The 21,124-nt window shown below is 42.8% G+C and overlaps 1 protein-coding gene across 1 annotated transcript in view; it reads right to left on the bottom strand.

The window, feature by feature from the left end:
* Positions 1-6,842: 6,842 nt before the first annotated feature.
* The window catches only part of frem3 (FRAS1 related extracellular matrix 3), a 144,373-nt gene continuing 130,091 nt past the window's right edge, over positions 6,843-21,124 (bottom strand). Inside the window, 8 exon segments of the mRNA XM_033018180.1 lie at positions 6,843-7,895; positions 10,185-10,331; positions 10,437-10,624; positions 12,953-13,079; positions 13,254-13,388; positions 18,751-18,878; positions 19,216-19,320; positions 20,820-21,012. Coding sequence (XP_032874071.1) covers positions 7,359-7,895; positions 10,185-10,331; positions 10,437-10,624; positions 12,953-13,079; positions 13,254-13,388; positions 18,751-18,878; positions 19,216-19,320; positions 20,820-21,012 — 1,560 coding nt within the window. The 3' untranslated portion in view covers positions 6,843-7,358.

Genomic DNA, 21,124 nt, shown 5'->3' with positions numbered 1-21,124 from the left:
TGACAACTCAGAATCATCTGCAGGTCACCATGTGCAGGACTCCCAAAAAGTCAATTTGCAAGTTGAATCGGTAGTAAGGCAAAATCAATGCTAGCATTTATATCCAGGACTGGAGTACAAAGTAGAGATGTAATGCTAAGGCTCTATAAGGCTCTGGTCAGGCTGCATTTGGAGTACTTTGAGCAAATTTGGACCCCATATCTGAGAATGTGCTGGCTCTGGAGAGGGTCCAGAGGAGGTTTACAAAAATGATTCCAGGAATGAGTGGGTTAGAATATGATGAGTGTTTGACAGCAATGGGCCTCTCCTCGCTAGAGTTTAGAACGTTGAGGAGCGACTTCATTGAAACTTACAGAATAATGAAAGGCACATATAGAGTGGAAAGGATGTTTCCACTGGTGGGAGAGTCTAGGACCAGAGGTCATGGCCTCAGCAGTAAAGGGTGCTCTTTTAAAAAAGGTGAGGAACTTCTTTAGTCAGAAAGTAGTTAATCTGTGGAACCCTTAGCCACAGAGGGCTGTGGAGGCCAAGTCAGTGGATATTTTTTTAGGCAGAGATAGACAAGTTCTTGATTCGAACAGGTGTAAGTAAAGTAAAGTAAACTTTATTTATATAGCACATTTTAAGTCAACTTGCATTGACCCCAAAGTGCTTCACATAAATTAAATAATAAGTTCCATTGCAAACCATAGAAAAAGGTTTAAAAAAAAAAAATGAATAAAAAATGGACACAACGTATTATAGGGTTCAACACAAACGTCCCCCCACAGCAGAATCAAAAAATTTCCACTGTGGGGAAAGGCACCAGAAAGTTAAGTCCTCTTGCTCTGTGAAACACCTGAGGTCGGGGCCCATCTGTGGCCGTGCAGCCAGTCCGATGATTTTCAGGGCCCTCTTGCCGTAAAGTTGGAACATCGGCGTCGGGTGAAACATTCCTCAGCGGCTTGGAAAAGTCTGGAGCGGCTGCCTCTTCCCTGGGGACCGGAGGCCGCGCCGGCTGGAGCTCCGACCCCGGCGAACTCGATCCCTGGCTCTGCGGCGCTCCAAATCCAGCGCCGCCCGCGGCCGGACGCCCGCAGCCACAGCTCCGCGATGTTGGAGTCGGCGGCCAAAGCGCTCCGGAGCTTACCGCACGGCGACCCGGTAGGCATCGCCCGCTCCGTGTTGGTATCCCAGCGCTGTGCCACCGCCGCTGAAGCTGTAGTCCCAGCCGGTTCCGACAGGAAAACGCCGCTCCATTTTCGATGGTAGACCGCGAGGACGGGGCGAAGAAGCAGCTTGGAGGGATGCTGCCTCTCCGACCAGGTAGGTGACTAAGAAATAAAGTTTCCCCCTTCCCCACCCCCACCCCCCACATAGAAGACCTCCACTAACATTTTTTTAACATGACTTAAAATAAAATAAAATGAAGAAAGGTGTAGAGACGGACTGCGGGCAGGCTGCCATACACAGACGGTGCCCACTCCCGCACATCCGCCAAGGTGTCAAGGGTTAAGGGGTGAAGGCAGGAAAATGGGATTAGGTGGCAGATATCAGCCATGATTGAATGGTGGAGTAGACTTGATGGGCTGAATGGTCTAATTCTGCTCCTATAACGTGTGAACATTTGTGTGAACCATGGGAAAAATATTGTGCCAATCTTGAAGTGCTTTAGTTGCCAAAACAAAATGCAATTGCCAACCCCAGGTTACCAACAACAGGCAAGTGATCAAAGTTAGTTAGGTCACCATGGGCAAACTGCATCTGAAAGGATAAAAAGTGCTGGAATCTTGTTCTGATTATTATTAATCAGTTTAGTTTAAAAATACAGAGATACAGCGCAGAAACAGGCCCTTCAGCCCACCGAGTCCGCGCCGACCAGCGATCCCAGCACACTTACACTATCCTAAACACACCAGGGACAATTTACAATTATACCAATACAATTAACCTTTGGAAGTCTTTGGAATGTGGAAGGAAACCGGATTTCCCGGAGAAAATCCACACAGGTCACGGGAAGAAGGTGCAAACTCCCTACAGACATGCACTCATAGTCAGGGTCGAATCCGGGTCTCTGCCGCTGTAAGGCAGCAGCTCTACCACAAGGCCACCGTGCCACCCAGTCGGTAGGTCTTTTGAGACTGTTATGCCCCTGTCCCACTTAGGAAACCTGAACGGAAACCTCTGGAGACTTTGCGCCCCGCCCAAGGTTTCCGTGCGGTTCCCGGAGGTTTTTTGTCAGTCTCCCTAATGGTCGAAAGTGGTTTCCACTTTTTCTATGTTCCGCCGATTATTTCAAAAATTCAAAACCGGCCGCGACTAAAAATAGGTTGCCGTTTTTAAAATCGGTAATTTTGAAGCTGGTTGCGATGCTAGTGGTTGCCGGAGGTTGCAGGTAGTGGAAGGTAAGACCTCCACTACTAAGTCGAGGCCGGTTTTGAATTTTTTGAAATAATCGCCGGAACATAGAAGAAGCGGAAACCACTTTCGACCACTAGGGAGACTGACAAAAACCTCCGGGAACCGCACGGAAACCTTGGGTGGGGCGCAAAGTCTCCAGAGGTTTCCGTTCAGGTTTCCTAAATGGGACAGGGGCATAATAAGTCATAGATCAGCCTGAAGAAGGATCCCGACCCAAAACGTTGTCTATCCATTCTCTTCACAGACGCTGCCTGACCCGCTGAATTCCTCCAACACTTTGTGGTTTGCTCATTTCCAGCATCTGCAGTTCCTTGTGTCTCCATTTAATTCCAGCAGTTGGTGGCTGTCTGTGTGCCATGCCAAAAATTTACAGCTTACTTGTCAGCATTCACGGTTCCGATATCTGCAGTTTCTTGTGTCTCCAAGTAAGTCATAATTGTTTGCCAAAATAAGCAGAGTCGAGAGATATATTTGTATTCATGAAAGCAACTGTATTGTCTTTAAAAAGAGAAATCCAGCAAAACCAGTCACTTTATAAATCAGAATGCATCAAGTCAGAACTCCTGCCAATAAGACATGGATTATCTCTCAGTCATTGGTTGGTCTTTTCCATGTCCAGTGTTTCGACCCTTTCTGTTTCTGTTCTGATAATAAGCAGATGTTATTTGTACACTACTTTCACATGTCTGTTGATTCTAACTAAAGCTCAGCTAAAGTCAATAACAGTCATAAGAGTGTCAATAGACAATATCCGATGAGAAGAACGACATTCCCTGTCACTGACTGCGAGCTTGCAGTGAGAGGGTTTGACAACATCTGCCTATTCCTCTGTTATAATATACCTGTACTTCAAGTTAAGGCTGCATAATTGGTCAGCAGTTGCAGGGTAAAAGCTGAGTATCACGTTGCGAGTTGACACAAGAGGTGCCCCGAGTGAAAGACTCGTGGTTGTGTACGAGATTGCAAGTGTATGATCAAGAGTTTAACCGAGTTCGCAGAGGGAGAAGAGGAGGGAAGAGACTGCAGCCCTAAGATTTTTGCCTCCACCACAGTGAGGAGGTGCTTGGAGGACTCACTGTGGTGGTGTTAATTTGTGTTTATTGTTGTTATTATTGTATGATTGTATGTATGACTGCAGGCACGAAATTTCATTCAGACCGTAAGGTCTGAATGACAATAAAGGCATTCAATTCAATTCAATTCAATTCAATCAATTCAATTCAATTCCCACGGGTATGACAAGTTTGCCGTTTACTTGTCATTTCTGCGATGTTCCAAGTTCGTCTCCCGATGTTACTCTTGAGCCAATCCTGATTGAAGGTTTGTTTTAATAAGCAACAGTGTTATGTTTTAATAAGCAACAGTGTTAAAGAAGACCTCTCCATCATGTGGCTTTGTTTTAAAGATAGAATTCAGCGCGGCCGCATCTATTGATGTGACCTACAAAGGGAAAATGCGCACCATCCAGTGCCAGAGCAGTTATACTTATGATTTGTTTGAAACACACAGGTTTGATATGTTTTAATTGAATTTACTGCCATGTCTACACACTGCGGGGAGACGGGAGATTAAATCTTTGAATGTGGACGGATGTGCACATCAGATTGTTGTGAGACGGAGCTCAGGGTTCGCCTCCTGAGCTGCTTTAGTGCCCAGGCGTGAGTTGAGGTGGAGAGAGGTTGGGGGGGGGGGCGTCTTTAATCTGTCTGGGGTGACATGGCTCTTGGGTTAGGCTGGGATCATTCTCTGCGGGATGATCTTAGTGCGGGAGACAAGTGTAGGAGAGGTGTACTGACTGTGTGGGCAGACACTTTGGAAGTGATTGCCCACCAGTTTCAAAAGCCGCTGTGTCTCCCTGTCCCTGGGATAGCAGGGGGCGACCAAACAGCACAATACCCCCCTCCCCCTCCACGCCAACACGAAGGGCAACGATCCCAAGGCTTTAGCGTCAGGAACAGCGGGCAGGCGACAATCACCTGCCATAACGCGAGAGAGATCATGCACTGTTGTAGGTCTCCTTTGCACGTCGGTGTTTCTGTCTTTCTCCACTCATTGTTGGCCCTATCTGTTACCACCCCCACCTACACCCCTCTGCTTCCCGGCCATGTGTGTGACCCCTTCCCTCCCCTCTCCAGCTCCCCGCCCATTGCACCGGCGCGGGGGCTTTGCACTGTCTTCACATCGGCGATGCCAGCAGGTCAGTGCCAGTCGCCCCGGGGCAGTCCTCCCTTCAGTTTCCCAGGGGGTCGGGACGGGACTGGAGTTGGGAGGGAAAGGTGGGGGGGGGGGGGGGGTGGGTGGGTTAGGTGAGCAGGAGAGTGGGGTCGTTTGCAGTTGCAGAGGGAGGGGGCAAGGGTGGTACAGTTCCCAGTCTCAGCTCCTGTCCAGGGGGGTGGCCGGAGACGTCAGGACCAACGGGACATTAATCGTATGTTATTACCTCTTGTGTCAACTCGCAACGTGAGACTCAGCTATAACTGGATTACAGTAACTGATTTAAATCCAATTTGGTCTTTTCATTTTGAAAAGAGTTCCAGGATTTCCGCACTGCTCTGAGGGTCATAGACTTCACAATCACATTTCTATAGTTACGCTTACAAGTCATCAAATAAATCAAATTTGTTGTGGGGATTATGATCTATATTTACTATTTTTTAATGAAAAGCATAAATCATTTACATTTCCTGGTTTTCAGAGCTTGTTTTGAACAATGAGGTAATAATGTCATAACATTAAATTGCATGTACAAGGTTGCCTTTAGATTTTCTATGATAACACAGAGTATGCATTCACTAAATGTACATTAAAAAAGTGAAACCATTATTAAAAAAAATTAATTCAAGTATTGTTCATATCCAGAGTTTCGCGTTCGAACCCAGAGTTTAGATCCTACTAAAAGCACCGTCTCATATGAAGATATACAGTAATCAGTTTCATCGAAGCACCGATTAGATAAGGTTCATGCATGAAACGGAATCCCAATTAAACTTATTAGAGCACCAGGCAACTGCATTTAATTGAAGATGACAAAAGAACCGTAAAGATAAATTAAATGTGGGGAAAATCACAATGGCTAGAGGACGTGTTTGGTAACTATAGTTTCCTGAAGGATCGACAGTAAGAAATATCTTAAGGGCAGCATGGTGGCGCAGCAGTAGAATTGCTGCCTGACAGAGCTTGCACCGCCGGAGACCTGGGTTTGATCCTGTTTACGGTTGCCGTCTATACGGAGGTTGTACCTTCTCCCTGTGACCTGCGTGGGTTTTCTCCGTGCATTTGTGCTCCATGTTCTGTGTGGGAAGTTTTCAGTTTCCTCCCACACTCCAAAGACGTACAGATGTGTAGGTTAACGGGCTTGGTGTATGTTTAAATTGTTCCTAGTGTGTGTAGGATAGTGTTAATTTGCAGGGATCGCTAGTCAGTGCAGACCCGGTGAGCCGAAGGGCCGGTTTCCACGCTGTATTTCTAAACTCAACTAAATCTGTTTGAACCTCTGGAGAGTCTGGGGCCAAACTTTAAAAAGTTGGCAATAGAAAATCGGGAAAGGCCACTAAAGATAGCACTACCAATGGATCCGGGATATATTTTGAACGATAAAGTAGAATGAGACATTTGTTAGTAAGATGGGTAGATAAAATGAAGAGAAAAATGACTGAGAGGTCTGGTGAAAGTAATTCATAGAGGAAAGATAAAGAACTGAGGAAGTGTATGAATGCACATGAGAAGATGGATTGATGGGGTTAGAAGGTGATTTGGTGGCGAGATGGAGAGTGGTAATGTATTGTAGCCTGATAAAAAGGAAAATGCTTATTGTTATAATATAATTCCCTTTGTTTTGCTTTATGTAGGCACTGCACCAGGAGGCATGTGGTATTATAAAAATAGATTTCTGGTAATGTTCATATGCAGGACTTTCATATGGTGACCACCTAATAGCCCTGTCCCACTGTACGAGTTCATTCAAGTGCTCTCCCGAGTTTAAAAAAAATTCAAACTCGTGGTAAGCACGTAGAATGAACGTAACGGGTACGTCGGAGCTCGGGGACGTCTCTTAGCGGCTCGTAACGCTAACGGCAGGTACTCGGGAAACGCGGTAAGCTTGGGAAGACTTGTGAAGATTTTTCAATATGTTGAAAAATGTCCACGAGAGCCCCGAGTGCCTACGAGCGGCCATTACCGTAAATCTCCGAGTTCGAATCAGGGCAAACTCAGGAGAACTCTTAGAAATGAACTCGTACAGTGGGACTGGGCTTTAAAGCTAACAGAATATCTGTTCATTTTCCTGCAGATTATGATTCTCCAATATTCTGCCTCACCTCTTTATTCCTCCAGTTTATGACAAAACAACATCTTAAGTATTTATTGCTAACCCAATTAAAGATATTAATAACAATAATCTAACAAAGCCAAGGACTAAGCTAGCTAAAAATCTGTACAAGTAATACGTGTGTTGTGTTTTAATAACCATATTAAGAACTAAAAGGAAACTGAAATCATTTAAAAAAATCCCTTCAGAAGAGGACATAATCTGATGACGCCAGAAATTAGAAGCATCCATTCATTGACAATAGGCACACACATCACACAATAGTGGGCACCATTTGCTTCAACCAACACCAATGTATATACAGCATCAGAGGGTACAATCTTGCAGTGCCACACACTCTAAGGAGGTTGCTACTCTTCAAACATAAATAACATGTTCAGTTTTAAAGCTTGTCCATTTAGTCCTTGCCATGTGCATTTTCCACACATACCTCAACAAGAGTTTTACAGTTTTACACCCTCAAGCTCAAATTGGTAAGCAAGAAAATGTAGTTATTTTCTATCGTTGCTCCAAGTATTCGTAAGGTGGGGCAAGGCACTGAAGGATAAGGCACTGAAATTCTCTCTTCTTAAACCAGTCCATGTACAAGGAAGGCACAGTTGCTGTGACAGCTCGCTTGCGGCCGGCACTGTTAGACCTCCGAGCTGTCGCTGTTGCAGCTTTGGCCCGTTGTTACTGTCTCGTTGCTGCCAGCACGTCCCCTGTTGGACGGCTGCTTGCTACCGGTGGAGGAGCTCTTGTGCTTGAGTAGTAGGGTGACTACGGTGGCCATGCAGACTAAGAGCAGCAGCCCCCCTGCTCCCCCTACCACAGGGAGGATGCTACCTTCAGACTCCCTGTCAACAGCAAGCTGACGTGGCTTCGGGCGCTGTTCGCTGCTGGGCAGGTAGTCCCTCTGGCTGATGATAATTTTGTTGGTACGGTCTAGTGCTATGTGCTGGATGTTGGTGCCTCTGCGGTTCTCCGCACCAATGTCCTGGGCAGCATCAGGCGCCTCTGGTGCTGATCTGCGGTTGCGGCTAAATCCCAGCTCGTCAGTGGTGTTTCCTGGTGAGGTCAGTGAATGGTGCAGAAATTCCAAGCTTCTCTTACCAATTCCCCTGTGGGAATTCCCCCTGGAACGGACTGTGTAAATGACATGGATGTACCACTCGCGGCCTGTAGTCACCTGAAAGAGGATAAGAAAAGAGCAGCCTGTTTGAAAAAACTTCCTTTGTATCGTCAACTGAGCGCTAAGGGCTTATACGGTGTGGAATTTGTCAAGCGCGTTCAGCAAAGTCCCTTCAGTTAATGTAGAGAGGAACCTATTAAGGAACAGACAAAACCTGATCTTGTCTTGACAACTAGGGCAGAAAAAGTGACTGAGGTGTCAGTGGCGAGCACTTTGGGACCTGTGACCACAGCTCTTTTTAGTGTAGTTTAGTTTTAAAGTGGGATGCAAGAGTTCATGATATGCATGTTCTTGTTAAAAAGTCAAGAGAGTTCAAAGGTACACAAAAATGCTGGAGAAACTCAGCGGGTGCAGCAGCATCTATGGAGCGAAGGAAATAGGCAACGTTTCGGGCCGAAACTCGGTCAGAAGAAGGGTTTCGGCCCGAAACGTTGCCTATTTCCTTCGCTCCATAGATGCTGCTGCACCCGCTGAGTTTTTCCAGCATTTTTGTGTACCTTCGATTTTCCAGCATCTGCAGTTCCTTCTTAAACACAAGAGAGTTCAATATGTTTAATTATCATATATACCAAAGTGAAACAATGAAATTCTTTCTTGCAGCAGCATAACAGGTCTGTAAACATAAATAAATAACATCATAAACAAACAAAAAAAAAATCAATAAATAAAAATCTCCAATATGAATTAGTTAGTTTAGTTTATTGTCACTTGTACCGAGGTACAGTGAAAGGTTTTTGTTGCGTGCTAACCAGTGTATTGTCCCACAGGGAAAGACATCATGATATGCATCCTAAGTGCAGACACTATATTTGGTTGATTCCTAATAGGAGGTAGAAACAAAAGACTGCAGATGCTGAATTTAAAAAAAAAAGGCACAGTTGCCAGAGCAACTCAGCAGGTTAGCACGGAGAACATGGGTAGGTGACGTTTCAGGTTGGGACCCTTCTTCAAGAAGAGCTCTGACCTGAAGAAGGGTCCCGATCCGAAATGTCACCTATCCATGTTCCCCAGGTATGCTGCCTGACCCCTTGAGTTACTCCAGCGCTGTGCCTTTTTTTCATGATAGGAGTTGGCTGGCAAGATTCCCCAGTTACACAATACAGTCTAGGAATGGTTGGCATCATATTTCACTTGTGGAAAAGTAGATTATCATTGAAAAACAGCGTTGCACAAATACACTTGCAGGCAAATACAATTTACCACCCATGTAATTTTTCAGCTCCCTCTAATTAGTGGTGATACCGGCTACTTTATCATAAGATCCTAAGGGATAGCAGTAGAATTAGGCCATTCAGCCCATCAGTCATGGCTGATCTATCTCTCCTAACCCCATTCTCCTGCCTTCTCCCCATAACCTCGGACACCTGTACTAATCAAGAATCTATCTATCTATAGGAAAGACATTCTTGCCATAGAGGGAGTACTGAGAGGTAAGACATTCTTGCCACAGAGGGAGTACAGAGAAGGTTCACCAGACTGATTCCTGGGGTGGCAGGACTTCCATATGAAGAAAGACTGGATAGACTCGGCTTGTACTCGCTAGAATTTAGAAGATTGAGGGGGGATCTTATAGAAACTCACAACATTCTTAAGGGGTTGGACAGGCTAGATGCAGGAAGATTATTCCCGATGTTGGGGAAGTCGAGAACAAGGGGTCACAGTTTAAGGATAAGAGGGAAGTCTTTTAGGACCGAGATGAGAAAAACATTTTTCACACAGAGAGTGGTGATTCTGTGGAATTCTCTACCACAGAGGTAGTTGAGGCCAGTTCATTGGCTATATTTAAGAGGGAGTTAGATGTGGCCCTTGTGGCTAAAGGGATCAGGGGCTATGGAGAGAAGGCAGGTATGGGATACTGAGTTGGATGATCAGCCATGATCATATTGAATGGCGGTGCAGGCTCGAAGGGCCGAATGGCCTACTCCTGCACCTATTTTCTATGTTTCTATCTCTGCTTTAAATATATCCACTGATTTTGCCTCCACAGCCTGTAGGCAGAGAATATGTTGAATTAGACATGTTGTTGATGTCTTGACGGTTTGAGATTCTCTAGCAACAAGCATGCAGAGATAATAGGAGAGCATTTTTAATGCACCGTGTCATTGCACAGCAGTTCATTACTGACAACAAACAACATCGCTCCAAAGCTATTTCAATCAATGTTCCTCTGAGATCCTCTTAAGGAAAGTGGACGGTTTATAAGAACTTGCTGAAAGCAACCGTGACAAATTCCTGGCTGGTGGAGCTGAGCCCGCACGAAGCATGGAGCCAATGGCGCTCACTCACCTGGAAGAGTGGAGCTGAAGCGAGGCTGAAACCATCGGACCCTGGCTCCTTCACGAGTGGGATTGCATCTGGCACATCAACAGCCAGCCTAGCGTCAAAGAGAACGTTACCAAAAACTGGGGCTTGGGACTCGGGCTGGGCTTTATCCTGAGCAAAAAAAAAAATAGAAGATTTTATGTGTTAATGTTTGTCCTCGCTGTGAATAGTCAACTTGAATTACATAAGCATTCTTCTTCCCAAAAGCTAGCATACCAGAATCTTGAACCTGTACAGCAAAGATGATGAGTCGGCCAGACAACCAAATTCGTTGTTTGTTGGGTTGTATTTGGGAACGTAACCATCTGCACCAGTGCACAGGAAAACCTTCTCAATGTTGCAGATGAAAGAGTCTCCCAGATTCTGCACTGGGTCCACCATGACACGACCATAGATGACAGACCCTGAAGATAAAGGGTAAAAAATATATATTTGGGTGAAAACAGAAGATCTGTGGATGTGGATGTAAGGAAGTCCTCCAGCCCTATGTACAGAACTCCAGCCCAGAGCCAAATGTCATGCCAGGAACATGAAGAGTCTGATTCAGGTACACTCACTTGTCAGGCAGAAGGATGGGCTCAGAGGCCAGGGAAATGGAGTTAATGAGGTTATATAGTCATAGAGTGATACAGTGTGGAAACAGGCCCTTCAGCCCAACTTGCCCACACCGGCCAACATATCCCAGCTACACTATTCCCACCTGCCCACGTTTGGTCCATATCCCTCCAAACCTGTCCTATCCATGTACCTGTCTAAATGTTTCTTAAACTCTGCCTCAACTACCTCTTCTGGCAGCTCGTTCCATACACCCACCATGCTTTGAGTGAAAATGTTACCCCTCAGATTCTTATTATCTAGGGAATCATCGGTACCAATTAGTGGCGGGGAAGAGTGTGTGGTTGGTCAGAAGAATGTTGTCACATAATAAACGGGGTCATGAAGATGGTTGAGAGGGAAAGACATATCAGCCATGATTGAAGGGCGGAGTAGAGTTGATGGGCCGAATGGCCCAATTCTGCTCCTAGAACTTACGAAGATGGGAGAGGATGGTATAGTGGGGAATTCTTTGGGCTAATGGAGAGGGGGTGGCTCATGGCGGATAATTGAGGCCTGAGTCTTGGATGTCAAGACCATTGGGAATCGGAGGGCTCTCAGAGTGTATATTCTCTGCATGCAAGGATATTTGATTCCAGAGGTGTGAGTTCCTGTGGTCCTTTGGTTTCCAGACCATTGGCAGATTGTACCCCTGGTTGGATGCTGAAGTGCATGGGATAATCTTCACAGTATACGTGCATGAATAAACCCAGACCTGAGCAAAATCCCAGTGCTAAATAAAATCCCAGCAAAGGGAATTGTGTTAGATGCGAATTACAGAACAGAGTTGAAGGTGGCAAGTGTTTTTTGTACTGGTCTAAATATACTTAATTCTTAGATGAACAGTACAATACAGATCAAGCATTGCAGTCCAACATGTCACTGGCAACAATGCCAATTTTAACTAAGCCCAACTGGACATGGTCTATATCATCCCATTCCTTGCCTGTTCATGTGCCTAACTGAAGGCTTCTTGAAGGTTGCTATCGTATCTGCAGTCTCCACTTTCTCTGGCACTATGTTTTATGTTCCACTACCACTACCACTCTCTCTGCAAAAATAATGCCTCATAAATCTCACCTCAGATCTATGCTCGCTTGTATTGGACATTTCCACCCTGGCAAAAAATTCTATTGATCCTATTTATACCTCTCGTAACTTTATATACATCATTTCCTGTGGTTAGTACGGATTGACAACCAGGGGACATGGTTAGGATGATTGGTGGAAGGATGAGTGCGGCTGCAATATTTTCCCCTGGAGAGTGGTGGGAGGTTGCAGATCCCCCCCCCCCCATAACATTTAGAAGCATGGCTGTGTACATGAAGTGTTGAAGTATTGTGACTAACATGGCTTTGAGCGGGATCTGGGAAGTAGGATTAGAGCAAATAGATCTTTGTCAAATGGAGAGATATAATGGGCTTAATTGTCAATAGACAATAGGTGCAGGAGGAGGCCATTTGGCCCTTCGAGCCATTCAATGTGATCATGGCTGATCATCCCTAAGTAGTACCCCGTTCCTGCCTTCTCCCCATTTCCCCTGACTCCACTATTTTTAAGAGCCCTCTCTTGAAAGCATCCAGAGAACCTGCCTCCACCGCCCTCTGAGGCAGAGAATTCCACAGACTCACCACTCTCTGTGAGAAAAAGTGTTTCCTCATCTCCGTTCTAAATGGCTTACTCCTTATTCTTAAACTGTGGCCCCTGGTTCTGGACTCCCCCAACATCGGGAATATGTTTCCTGCCTCTAGTGTGTCCAAGCCCTTAACAATCTTATACGTTTCAATGAGATACCCTCTCATCCTTCTAAACTCCAGAGTGTACAAACCCAGCTGCTCCATTCTCTCAGCAGATGACAGTCCCGCCATCCCGGGAATTAACCTTGTAAACCTACGCTGCACTCCCTCAATAGCAAGAATGTTCTTCCTCAAATTAGGGGACCAAAACTGCACACAATACTCCAGGTCCCCATATACACAATCAGAAACAAACATAGAAGTGTGCCTTCATTGACAGTGCTAACTGTATACAAGTGCATGTATCAAGGAGGTATCACTATGCGTTCTATCACTATGATACAATCATGTATCAAAGAGGTATTATGCGATGTTAGAAATGCATTACAAATGCCAACAAACCTTCTGAAAATGCCACATCCGTTCCTTCTCCAAATCCCATCGAGCCATCAGACAGCCAAAGCTCTCTCTTTGACAGGAGGACCATTTGGGTGTTCAGGCTAAACTCTGCAGCCACTGGGTCACTCACCTTTACACAAAGAATGGAGCAATGATTTGGTGAATATGTTATGTTTTAATTATATTAACTATCTCAAGTGATATGTAATATATTAATAATGAGGTGGCATTATGATTTATATTATTATTCTACAAAACATTCAGCATAAAAGAATCCACAAAGTCTACAAGTCTTTGACCATACCTGCTGGAATCGGATATCCAGATCGAATGTAATGTGGTCCCGTGGATTGCAGACGATGGGCAGACTGTACTCCTGGTTGGGTGCTGAACTGCACGTGATAAGCTTCACGGTGTATGTACCCGAATAATCCCGCACCTGGAAAAAATCCCAACAAAAAGAATTAAGATAGATGAGAAAAATAGTGCACTACTGCTGACAACAAAATGTTGTTTTGGACTGGCCCAAGTGCGCAAGTTGATTTGGAAGTATTTTTTTTTTAAATTAGAAGTATGGTAAATTACAATACTACACAACACATATGTCTTAATACATTTTTTGTACCGCTTCATTTTTTGAGCTTTAAGAAAAAGATAGAAGTAAAGAAAGTGCGCAAGAGTCGTGAAGGTGCAAGAGAGTGTTGAGAAAAGAAAGCCCCTTAGAAAAGAAGTTAGAGAAGGAAGTAAAGAAAGAAAGAAGACCCTAGAAAAGAAGGAAAAAGTAAGGAGAAACAATCGCTCTATTATAACATTAAACTCCGCAGAAAGGGGACTACCAACCAAGTCTGTTTTTGTTATTTTGTTGTTTTGTTTTTTTTAAATTTATTTTTTTTACACCCCGTTACCAGATCCTGGTACCTTTTATTTATTTATTTATTTATTTATTTATTTATTTTTAATTACTATTGCACCTTATGCTTATAATAGTTCCAAAAACATAGACCACGTCTTTTGGAAATGGTCTGCTTTGCCTGCTAAGAGGAATCTCATCTCTTCCAGATGTAGTGTTTCAAACATATTTGATATCCACATTTTTATTGTTGGTGTAGGCGCATTTTTCCAGAATTTAAGTATGAGCTTTTTTCCCATTATTAGCCCGTAATTGAGTAAATTCTTCTGAAACACGTTTAGTTCAGGGTCACCTTCCGATATTCCAAAAATAATCCATTCTGGTTTTGGTACCAGTTTTATTTTAATTAATTTTGTAAAGATGTCAAATATTTCATTACAGAATTTTTGTATTTTTGTACAAAAAACGAAAGAATGCGCTATGGTAGCTTCTTGACACAGACATTTATCACAGATGGGTGAGACATTAGGGAAGAGTTTATTTATTTTAGTTTTTGAATAATATAGTCTATGTAATGTTTTGAATTGGATGAGAGTATGTCGTACGTTGATCGAACATTTATGCACCTGTAGTAAGTGATTATCCCAGCTCTCTTTTGAAATTTTTATAGCTAATTCTTGTTCCCAGTCTCTTCTAATTCCATCAGTTGTGGGTATTTCTATGTTTAAGATGATGTTATATAAGTACGATATTAGATTCGCTGATTCCGCCTTTGTCTTCATTGCTTCATCCAGTAAGTCGGAAGGCATATTATGATAGTCTTTTGTGTATTTTTTCAGATAATCACGAATTTGAAGATATTTAAAATATTGATTATTTTTCAAATTATATTTCAGTTGTAATTGTTGAAATGATAGTAATTTTCCCAATTCATTCAGATCTCCGAGCGTTTTGATTCCCATTCTTTCCCATTGTATAAATGATTTGTCTATAATTGATGGTTTAAACGATGGATTATTAACTATTGGTATTAAAAGAGATAGGTTTCTTAATTTTAGGTTCTGTTTTATTTGTTTCCATGTTCTAATTGTGCTATGTATAATTGGATTTTTATTATAATTTTTGTTATTCAGATGTATTGGTGAGAGGAGAGTCGCTCCTATATTACACGGAGAGCAGTCCTCTCTTTCCATTACAATCCAGTCCACCTGCTGGGCAGAATTGTCCAGCAGGTGAATCATATTTTTAATATTTACTGCCCAATTATAATACATAAAGTTGGTGAGCGCTAGACCACCCAACTCTTTTCGTTTATTAAGGTGTGCTCTTTGTATTCTATGGGATTTATAATCCCATATAAAATTTGTAATGGCTGAGTCCAATTTTTTGAAAAACTTTTTTGGGAGATATATAGGTATTGATTGAAATAGGTATAGGATTTGTGGTAGAAAGATCATTTTTATAGCGTTTATTCTGCCTATTAGGGACATCGGAAGTGTTTTCCAGAATTTAATCAAATTATTTAGTTTCTTAAGTAAGGGATTATAATTGGCTTTAAACATATCATGGTAGTTTCTAGTAATTTCAATTCCCAAATATTTGAATTTTTCTGTGGCTATTTTAAAGGGGAATTTCCGGAGGTGTGTTGAGTCTTTTGGTTTTATCGACATAATTTCACTTTTGTTCCAGTTTATTCTATATCCTGAGAAGGATCCAAAGTCCTCAATTAAATTTAATATGTTTGGTATACTAATTTGTGGTTTTGTGATGTACAATAGTACATCATCGGCGTATAAAGATATTATGTTATTTGAGTGTTTTGTATTATAACCATAAATATCCGGGTGTGTTCTTATTTTTTCAGCAAGGGGTTCAATTACCAAAGCAAATAACAGCGGAGATAATGAACATCCTTGTCTATTACCCCTTGATAATTCAAATTTCGTGGATAGTATATTATTAGTTAGTATTCTAGCCGTGGGTTTGTTATATAATAATTTTATCCATGCGATGAAGTTCTCTCCAATTTGGAATTTTTGCAATACTTTAATCATATAATCCCATTCTACTGATCAAACGCTTTTTCTGCGTCCAGTGAAATGATAGATAACTCTTGGTCATGAGATTTATGTGAATGCATTATGTTAAGCAAGCGTCTCAAATTATTGAATGAGTGTCTCTTAGGTATAAATCCTGTTTGATCCTCATTTATTAATCTACTAACATACCTGCTTAGTCTTCTGGCTAGTGTTTTCGCTATTATTTTTTGATCCGTATTTAACAGAGCAATAGCTCTATATGATCCTGGTTCTTCTATATTTTTATCTTTTTTAAGTATTAATGTGATCGTTGATTCTGCTAATGTTTCAGGTAATCTTTGCTCTTTAAAAGCATATGTATACATTTTCTGTAGGCGTGGAGTAACTATGTCATAAAAGGATTTATAGAATTTGTTACTGAATCTGTCTGGTCCTGGTGTTTTTCCGTTCTTAAGTGTGTTTATTGTGTCTTCTATCTCCTTAGACGTAATTTGTGCTCCCAGTTCCTTTTGTTCCCTCAGTTCTAATTGAGGGAGATTACAATTATCCAGAAATTCTGAGACTTTATTATTGTCTATTGACGTTTTAGATGTGTATAGATTCTGGTAAAATTGAGCAAATCTTTTATTGATATCCTTGGGTAGTGTTAATAATTCCCCTCTATCTGATTTAATCTTTAGTATTGCATTCTCTTTTTCCCGTTTTTTCAATTGGCGTGCTAGAAGTTTGTGGGGTTTGTCCCCGAATTCAAAATGTTCTTGTTTAGTAATTTGAAATAGTGTTATAACTTTCTCTGACAACAATTTGTTTAGCTTGAATTTCAATAGTAGAATTTTATTATGTTTATCCATAGTTGGATCTTTAGCATTATCTGTATCTAATTGTTTTATTTGTTCTTCTAAATGTCTTTGTTCATTCTTATTCTTTTTATTTTGAAAAGCTTGAAATGAAATAGTGACTCCTCTAATAAATGCTTTGAAGGATTCCCATAATAGCGTGGGGGATATATCTGGTATATATATATTTTATCTCAAAAAATAGGGCCATCTGTTTTTTTAGATATATACTCCCTTGTGGGTCTTTTAAAATTTGCGAGTTAAACCTCCAGAGCGATTTATTCATAAACATTCCTAATTTTAAAACCAAAGTTAACGGAGAGTGGTCTGAGATCGCATTGATGTGGTATTTAGGGTTCATAGTATGCGGAATTAATTTTGTATCCACTAGAAAATAGTCTATACATGAGTATGTTTTGTGTACCGTTGAATAAAACGAATAATCCCTTCCCGTCGGGTTTGCAATCCTCCAAACGTCTGCTATATTTGTGTTTTTTATATATGTATGTAAGAGTTCACTGGTTTTAGATTTCATGTTACCTCTTGATTTGGAAGTATAATCGATCAAGGTGGCTACACCTCATGGTTGTGTTGTATTATATAACAGGAAACAAATACATTAGAATCATTTAAGAACAAAAAAAAATCATGCAGGAAGGATTAGTCTGAAGAATCGCTGAACAAATTAACCAAAACACAGCAAAAATGAGCAATATATGCAAATAAGCAAAAATGGAGCAAGGGAATGCACAGGCGATGTTTCAGGTCAGGACACTTTGTTGGAATGATTGTATTGGGGGGGGGGGGGGGGACTGGAAAAGAGAGGTGGGGGTGGACAAAGCCTGGCAAGTGACAGATAGATTCAGGTGAGGGAGGTTTCACTGGCAGGCGGGAGGACAAAGGCCAAAGATGAAATGGAGAGAAACAGGTGTCAAATGAGAAGAGGTGTGGAATGTAATGCCAGAGGGAAGGGTGAAGGTGGAAGGAGAAAAGATGGATGGGAAAGATGGGGGATAATAGGGAAATAAGGGATTCAGCGATGGGTCTATCAAAGGGGGGAAGAGAGCAGGGTGATTGGTGAGGGATAGAGGGAGAAATGGGTCTGCACCAGGGTAATGGCACAGAGAGAGGGGGAGGAGGGGACTACTTCAAAATTGAAAATTTAGTGCTGATACTGTTGGGATGTAAGCTAGCCGAGCAGAATATGAGGTGCTGTTCATCCAGTTTCTGTGTGGCCAAGTATTGAAAATGTGCAGGATGAACACCTACTCTTTCCAACTAATTTTGTTGTCACCTTAGGGTTGAGTTCAGTTTACAGCATGGAAACAGGCCTATGGGCCTATAGTTCTACGTTATGGGCCTATAGTTCTACGTTATCCCACTTTCACATCCACTCCCTACACACCAGGGGGAATTTACAGAGGCCGTTCTGAAGAAGGGTCTCGACCCGAACCGTCACCCATTCCTTCTCTCCAGAGATGTTGCCTCACCTGCTGATTTACTCCGGCATTTTGTGTCTTAATCAGGTGGCGCGTCCAATTAGAAAAGTCACTGACATGAGGAAAAGAGGATGGTACACAGAAACAGATGGCGTGCAGTTAAGATCAACAAAGCCAGAGTGAAGGGAGATAAGGTGCACAAGAGCACTGCAAAAGCAAGCAACGAGGCTGCATGGAGTGAGTGGCTGATTTCAATGCACAGATCAGTATTAAAGTGCAACGAATAGAAACATAGAAAATAGGTGCAGGAGTAGGCCATTCGGCCCTTCGAGCTTGCACCGCCATTCAATATGATCATGGCTGATCATCCAACTCAGTATCCTGTACCTGCCTTCTCTCCATACCCCCTGATCCCTTTAGCCATAAGGGCCACATCTAACTCCCTCTTAAATATAGCCAATGAACTGGCCTCAACTACCTTCTGCGGCAGAGAATTCCACAGATTCACCACTCTCTGTGTAAAAAATTGGGCAGATATTTGCTGACAGATACAAAGTGAGGACAAATGCAAGTGAGTCAGCATGTAAGTAAGTTCAGGCTATTGACAAAGGCTATCCCCCTTAGGTAGGAAACTTACTGCAAAGTCAGAAGTGAAACTCCACTGCTGCGTTGGCCGGTTGTAGGTGGGTTCACTGCGAACAAGGCTGAGTGTGAAGGTGAGCCCGGGGTGATCAGCAGACATTACCATTGATGCCAGTGAAGTAGCTAGAACACAAGGCAGTACAGACATTACTTCAGTCTCCAGCAGAGGAGAACGGAAATGTGAAGCAGGTGCAATTTAAGTAGGTCATGCAAGAATCAACAATCACCACTGTTTGTCCATTTTTGTAAAATAGCTAACCAATTATACCAAAGCCCACCCTTTTCCCCACTCCCCTCCCCGTGCCACACCTGGATGTGCACTATTCTTCCTACAATCCGTCCACCTTCCCCCCATCCTGTTCCAAGGTATGCAAATAGTCGGCAAATAAAGGGCGCTAACAAGGTTACCTGCTAATAGCAATGCTGGAGTCGCAATGTCTCAAGAAAATCTGCTGCTTACCAGGGTGTGACATGACAAACTGCCCTCTGAACCGCACCTCGGTCTTGAAATTTACCACCAGCCTCCCCTCTTCATTGATCCTCATGCTGGTTGGATACAAGGCACCTGCGTGAACAGCCAAATCGTTAATTCACAGCTTCAAGACTGAGGGGACTGTAATGCATCAGTAAAACAACATTGCCCACATTCCATGAATCAATAAGAAACAAATGGGCGCAAGCTTCTTAATGAACATCTTGATATTGCTATACATCTAATCAGGATCAGACCAACCTTATCTTCCCAAACATTTGGCATAGAACTTAGAACAGTGCAGCACAAGAAGAGGCCTTTTCCCCACAATGTTTGTTGTGTGTCAATTCATTTTCCTTTTCTATAATGTTGATACTTCCTTTCATTCATGTTAATATTCATCTTCCAGCATAATGTCAGAAATTGAAAACCAGCAGATGCAGTGAATCTTTTTCCCAGCTTGGAAATGCCAAAGGGTAACTCACATAGATTTTAGGTTAGAGTGGCAACGTTTAAAGGAAATGTGCATTTTTTTAAATATACTGAGTGTTCATAAGGTCATAAGTGTTAGGAGAAGAATTAGGCCATTCGGCCCATCATATGAAGAAAGACTGGATAGACTCGGCTTGTACTCGCTAGAATTTAGAAGATTGAGGGGGGATCTTATAGAAACTTACAAAATTCTTAAGGGGTTGGACAGGCTAGATGTAGGAAGATTATTCCCGATGTTGGGGAAGTCCAGAACAAGGGGTCACAGTTTAAGGATAAGAGGGAAGTCTTTTAAGACCGAGATGAGAAAATAATTTTTTACACAGAGAGTGGTGAATCTGTGGAATTCTCTGCCACGGAAGGTAGTTGCGGCCAGTTCATTGGCTGGATTTAAGAGGGAGTTAGATGTGGCCCTTGTGGCTAAAGGGATCAGGGGGTATGGAGAGAAGGCAGGTATGGGATATTGATTTGGATGATCAGCCATGATCATATTGAATGGCGGTGCGGGCTCGAAGGGCCGAATGGCCTACTCCTGCATCTATTTTCTATGTTTCTATGTCTACTCCACCATTCAATCATGGCTGATTATCGCTCCCTCCTAACCCCATCTCCTGCCTTATCCCCATAACCAGTGACACCCATACTAATCAAGAATCTATCTATCTCTGCCTTAAAGATATACGTTCATATAAATATGAACACATGACTGTAATGTGCTGCCAGGGGGATGGTGGTGGAGGCAGATACAGTGTGTAGGAAAGAACTGCAGATGCTGGTTTAAATCAAAGGTAGACAGACACAAAATGCTGGAGTAACTCAGCGGGTCAGGCAGCATCTCTGGAGAGAAGGAGTGGGTGACGTTTCGGCTTGAGACACTTCTTCCGTCAGAAGAAGGGTTTCAACAGGGATTAAACAGGAGAATGTGGGTTAAAAGGGAAAAATAGATCAGATGGCGGAACGGACTTGAAGGTCAGAATGGCCTCATTCTGCTCCTATGCCTTATGCAATTATGGTATAAAATGCCCCATCATTGTACAGTAAAAAGATCTTGACATTCGTCCCCAGACCGAATATCCCAAGAGCCAGACTTCCTTTCAAGATACCTTGCAGTTCTGCCTCCGGAGGGCTGCCGATACCGTCCTTCCATAGGATGGCAGTGTCATACACAAAAGTGAGCTTCAGTTCAGACTGCAGGTCGAAATGTTGCCAGCCACCAACTGCTGCATGGGAGTGGAATACATAGGAGACGAAGAGAGGGATTCGCAGTGTAACGTATGACTGGACCAGGTTCAAGACCTACCAATCAAACAACAAAACAATGCTTAGTATCCATGAAGGGAAAAGATCCACGGAGATCCAGATGTCAATGATATTTCAAGTTAACTCCTTGGAACTTTGCAAAATCAGC

The sequence above is a fragment of the Amblyraja radiata genome, chromosome 1, assembly GCF_010909765.2.
Source record: "Amblyraja radiata isolate CabotCenter1 chromosome 1, sAmbRad1.1.pri, whole genome shotgun sequence".
Lineage (NCBI taxonomy): Eukaryota > Metazoa > Chordata > Chondrichthyes > Rajiformes > Rajidae > Amblyraja > Amblyraja radiata.
This window is presented reverse-complemented; position numbering and strand designations above follow the sequence as displayed.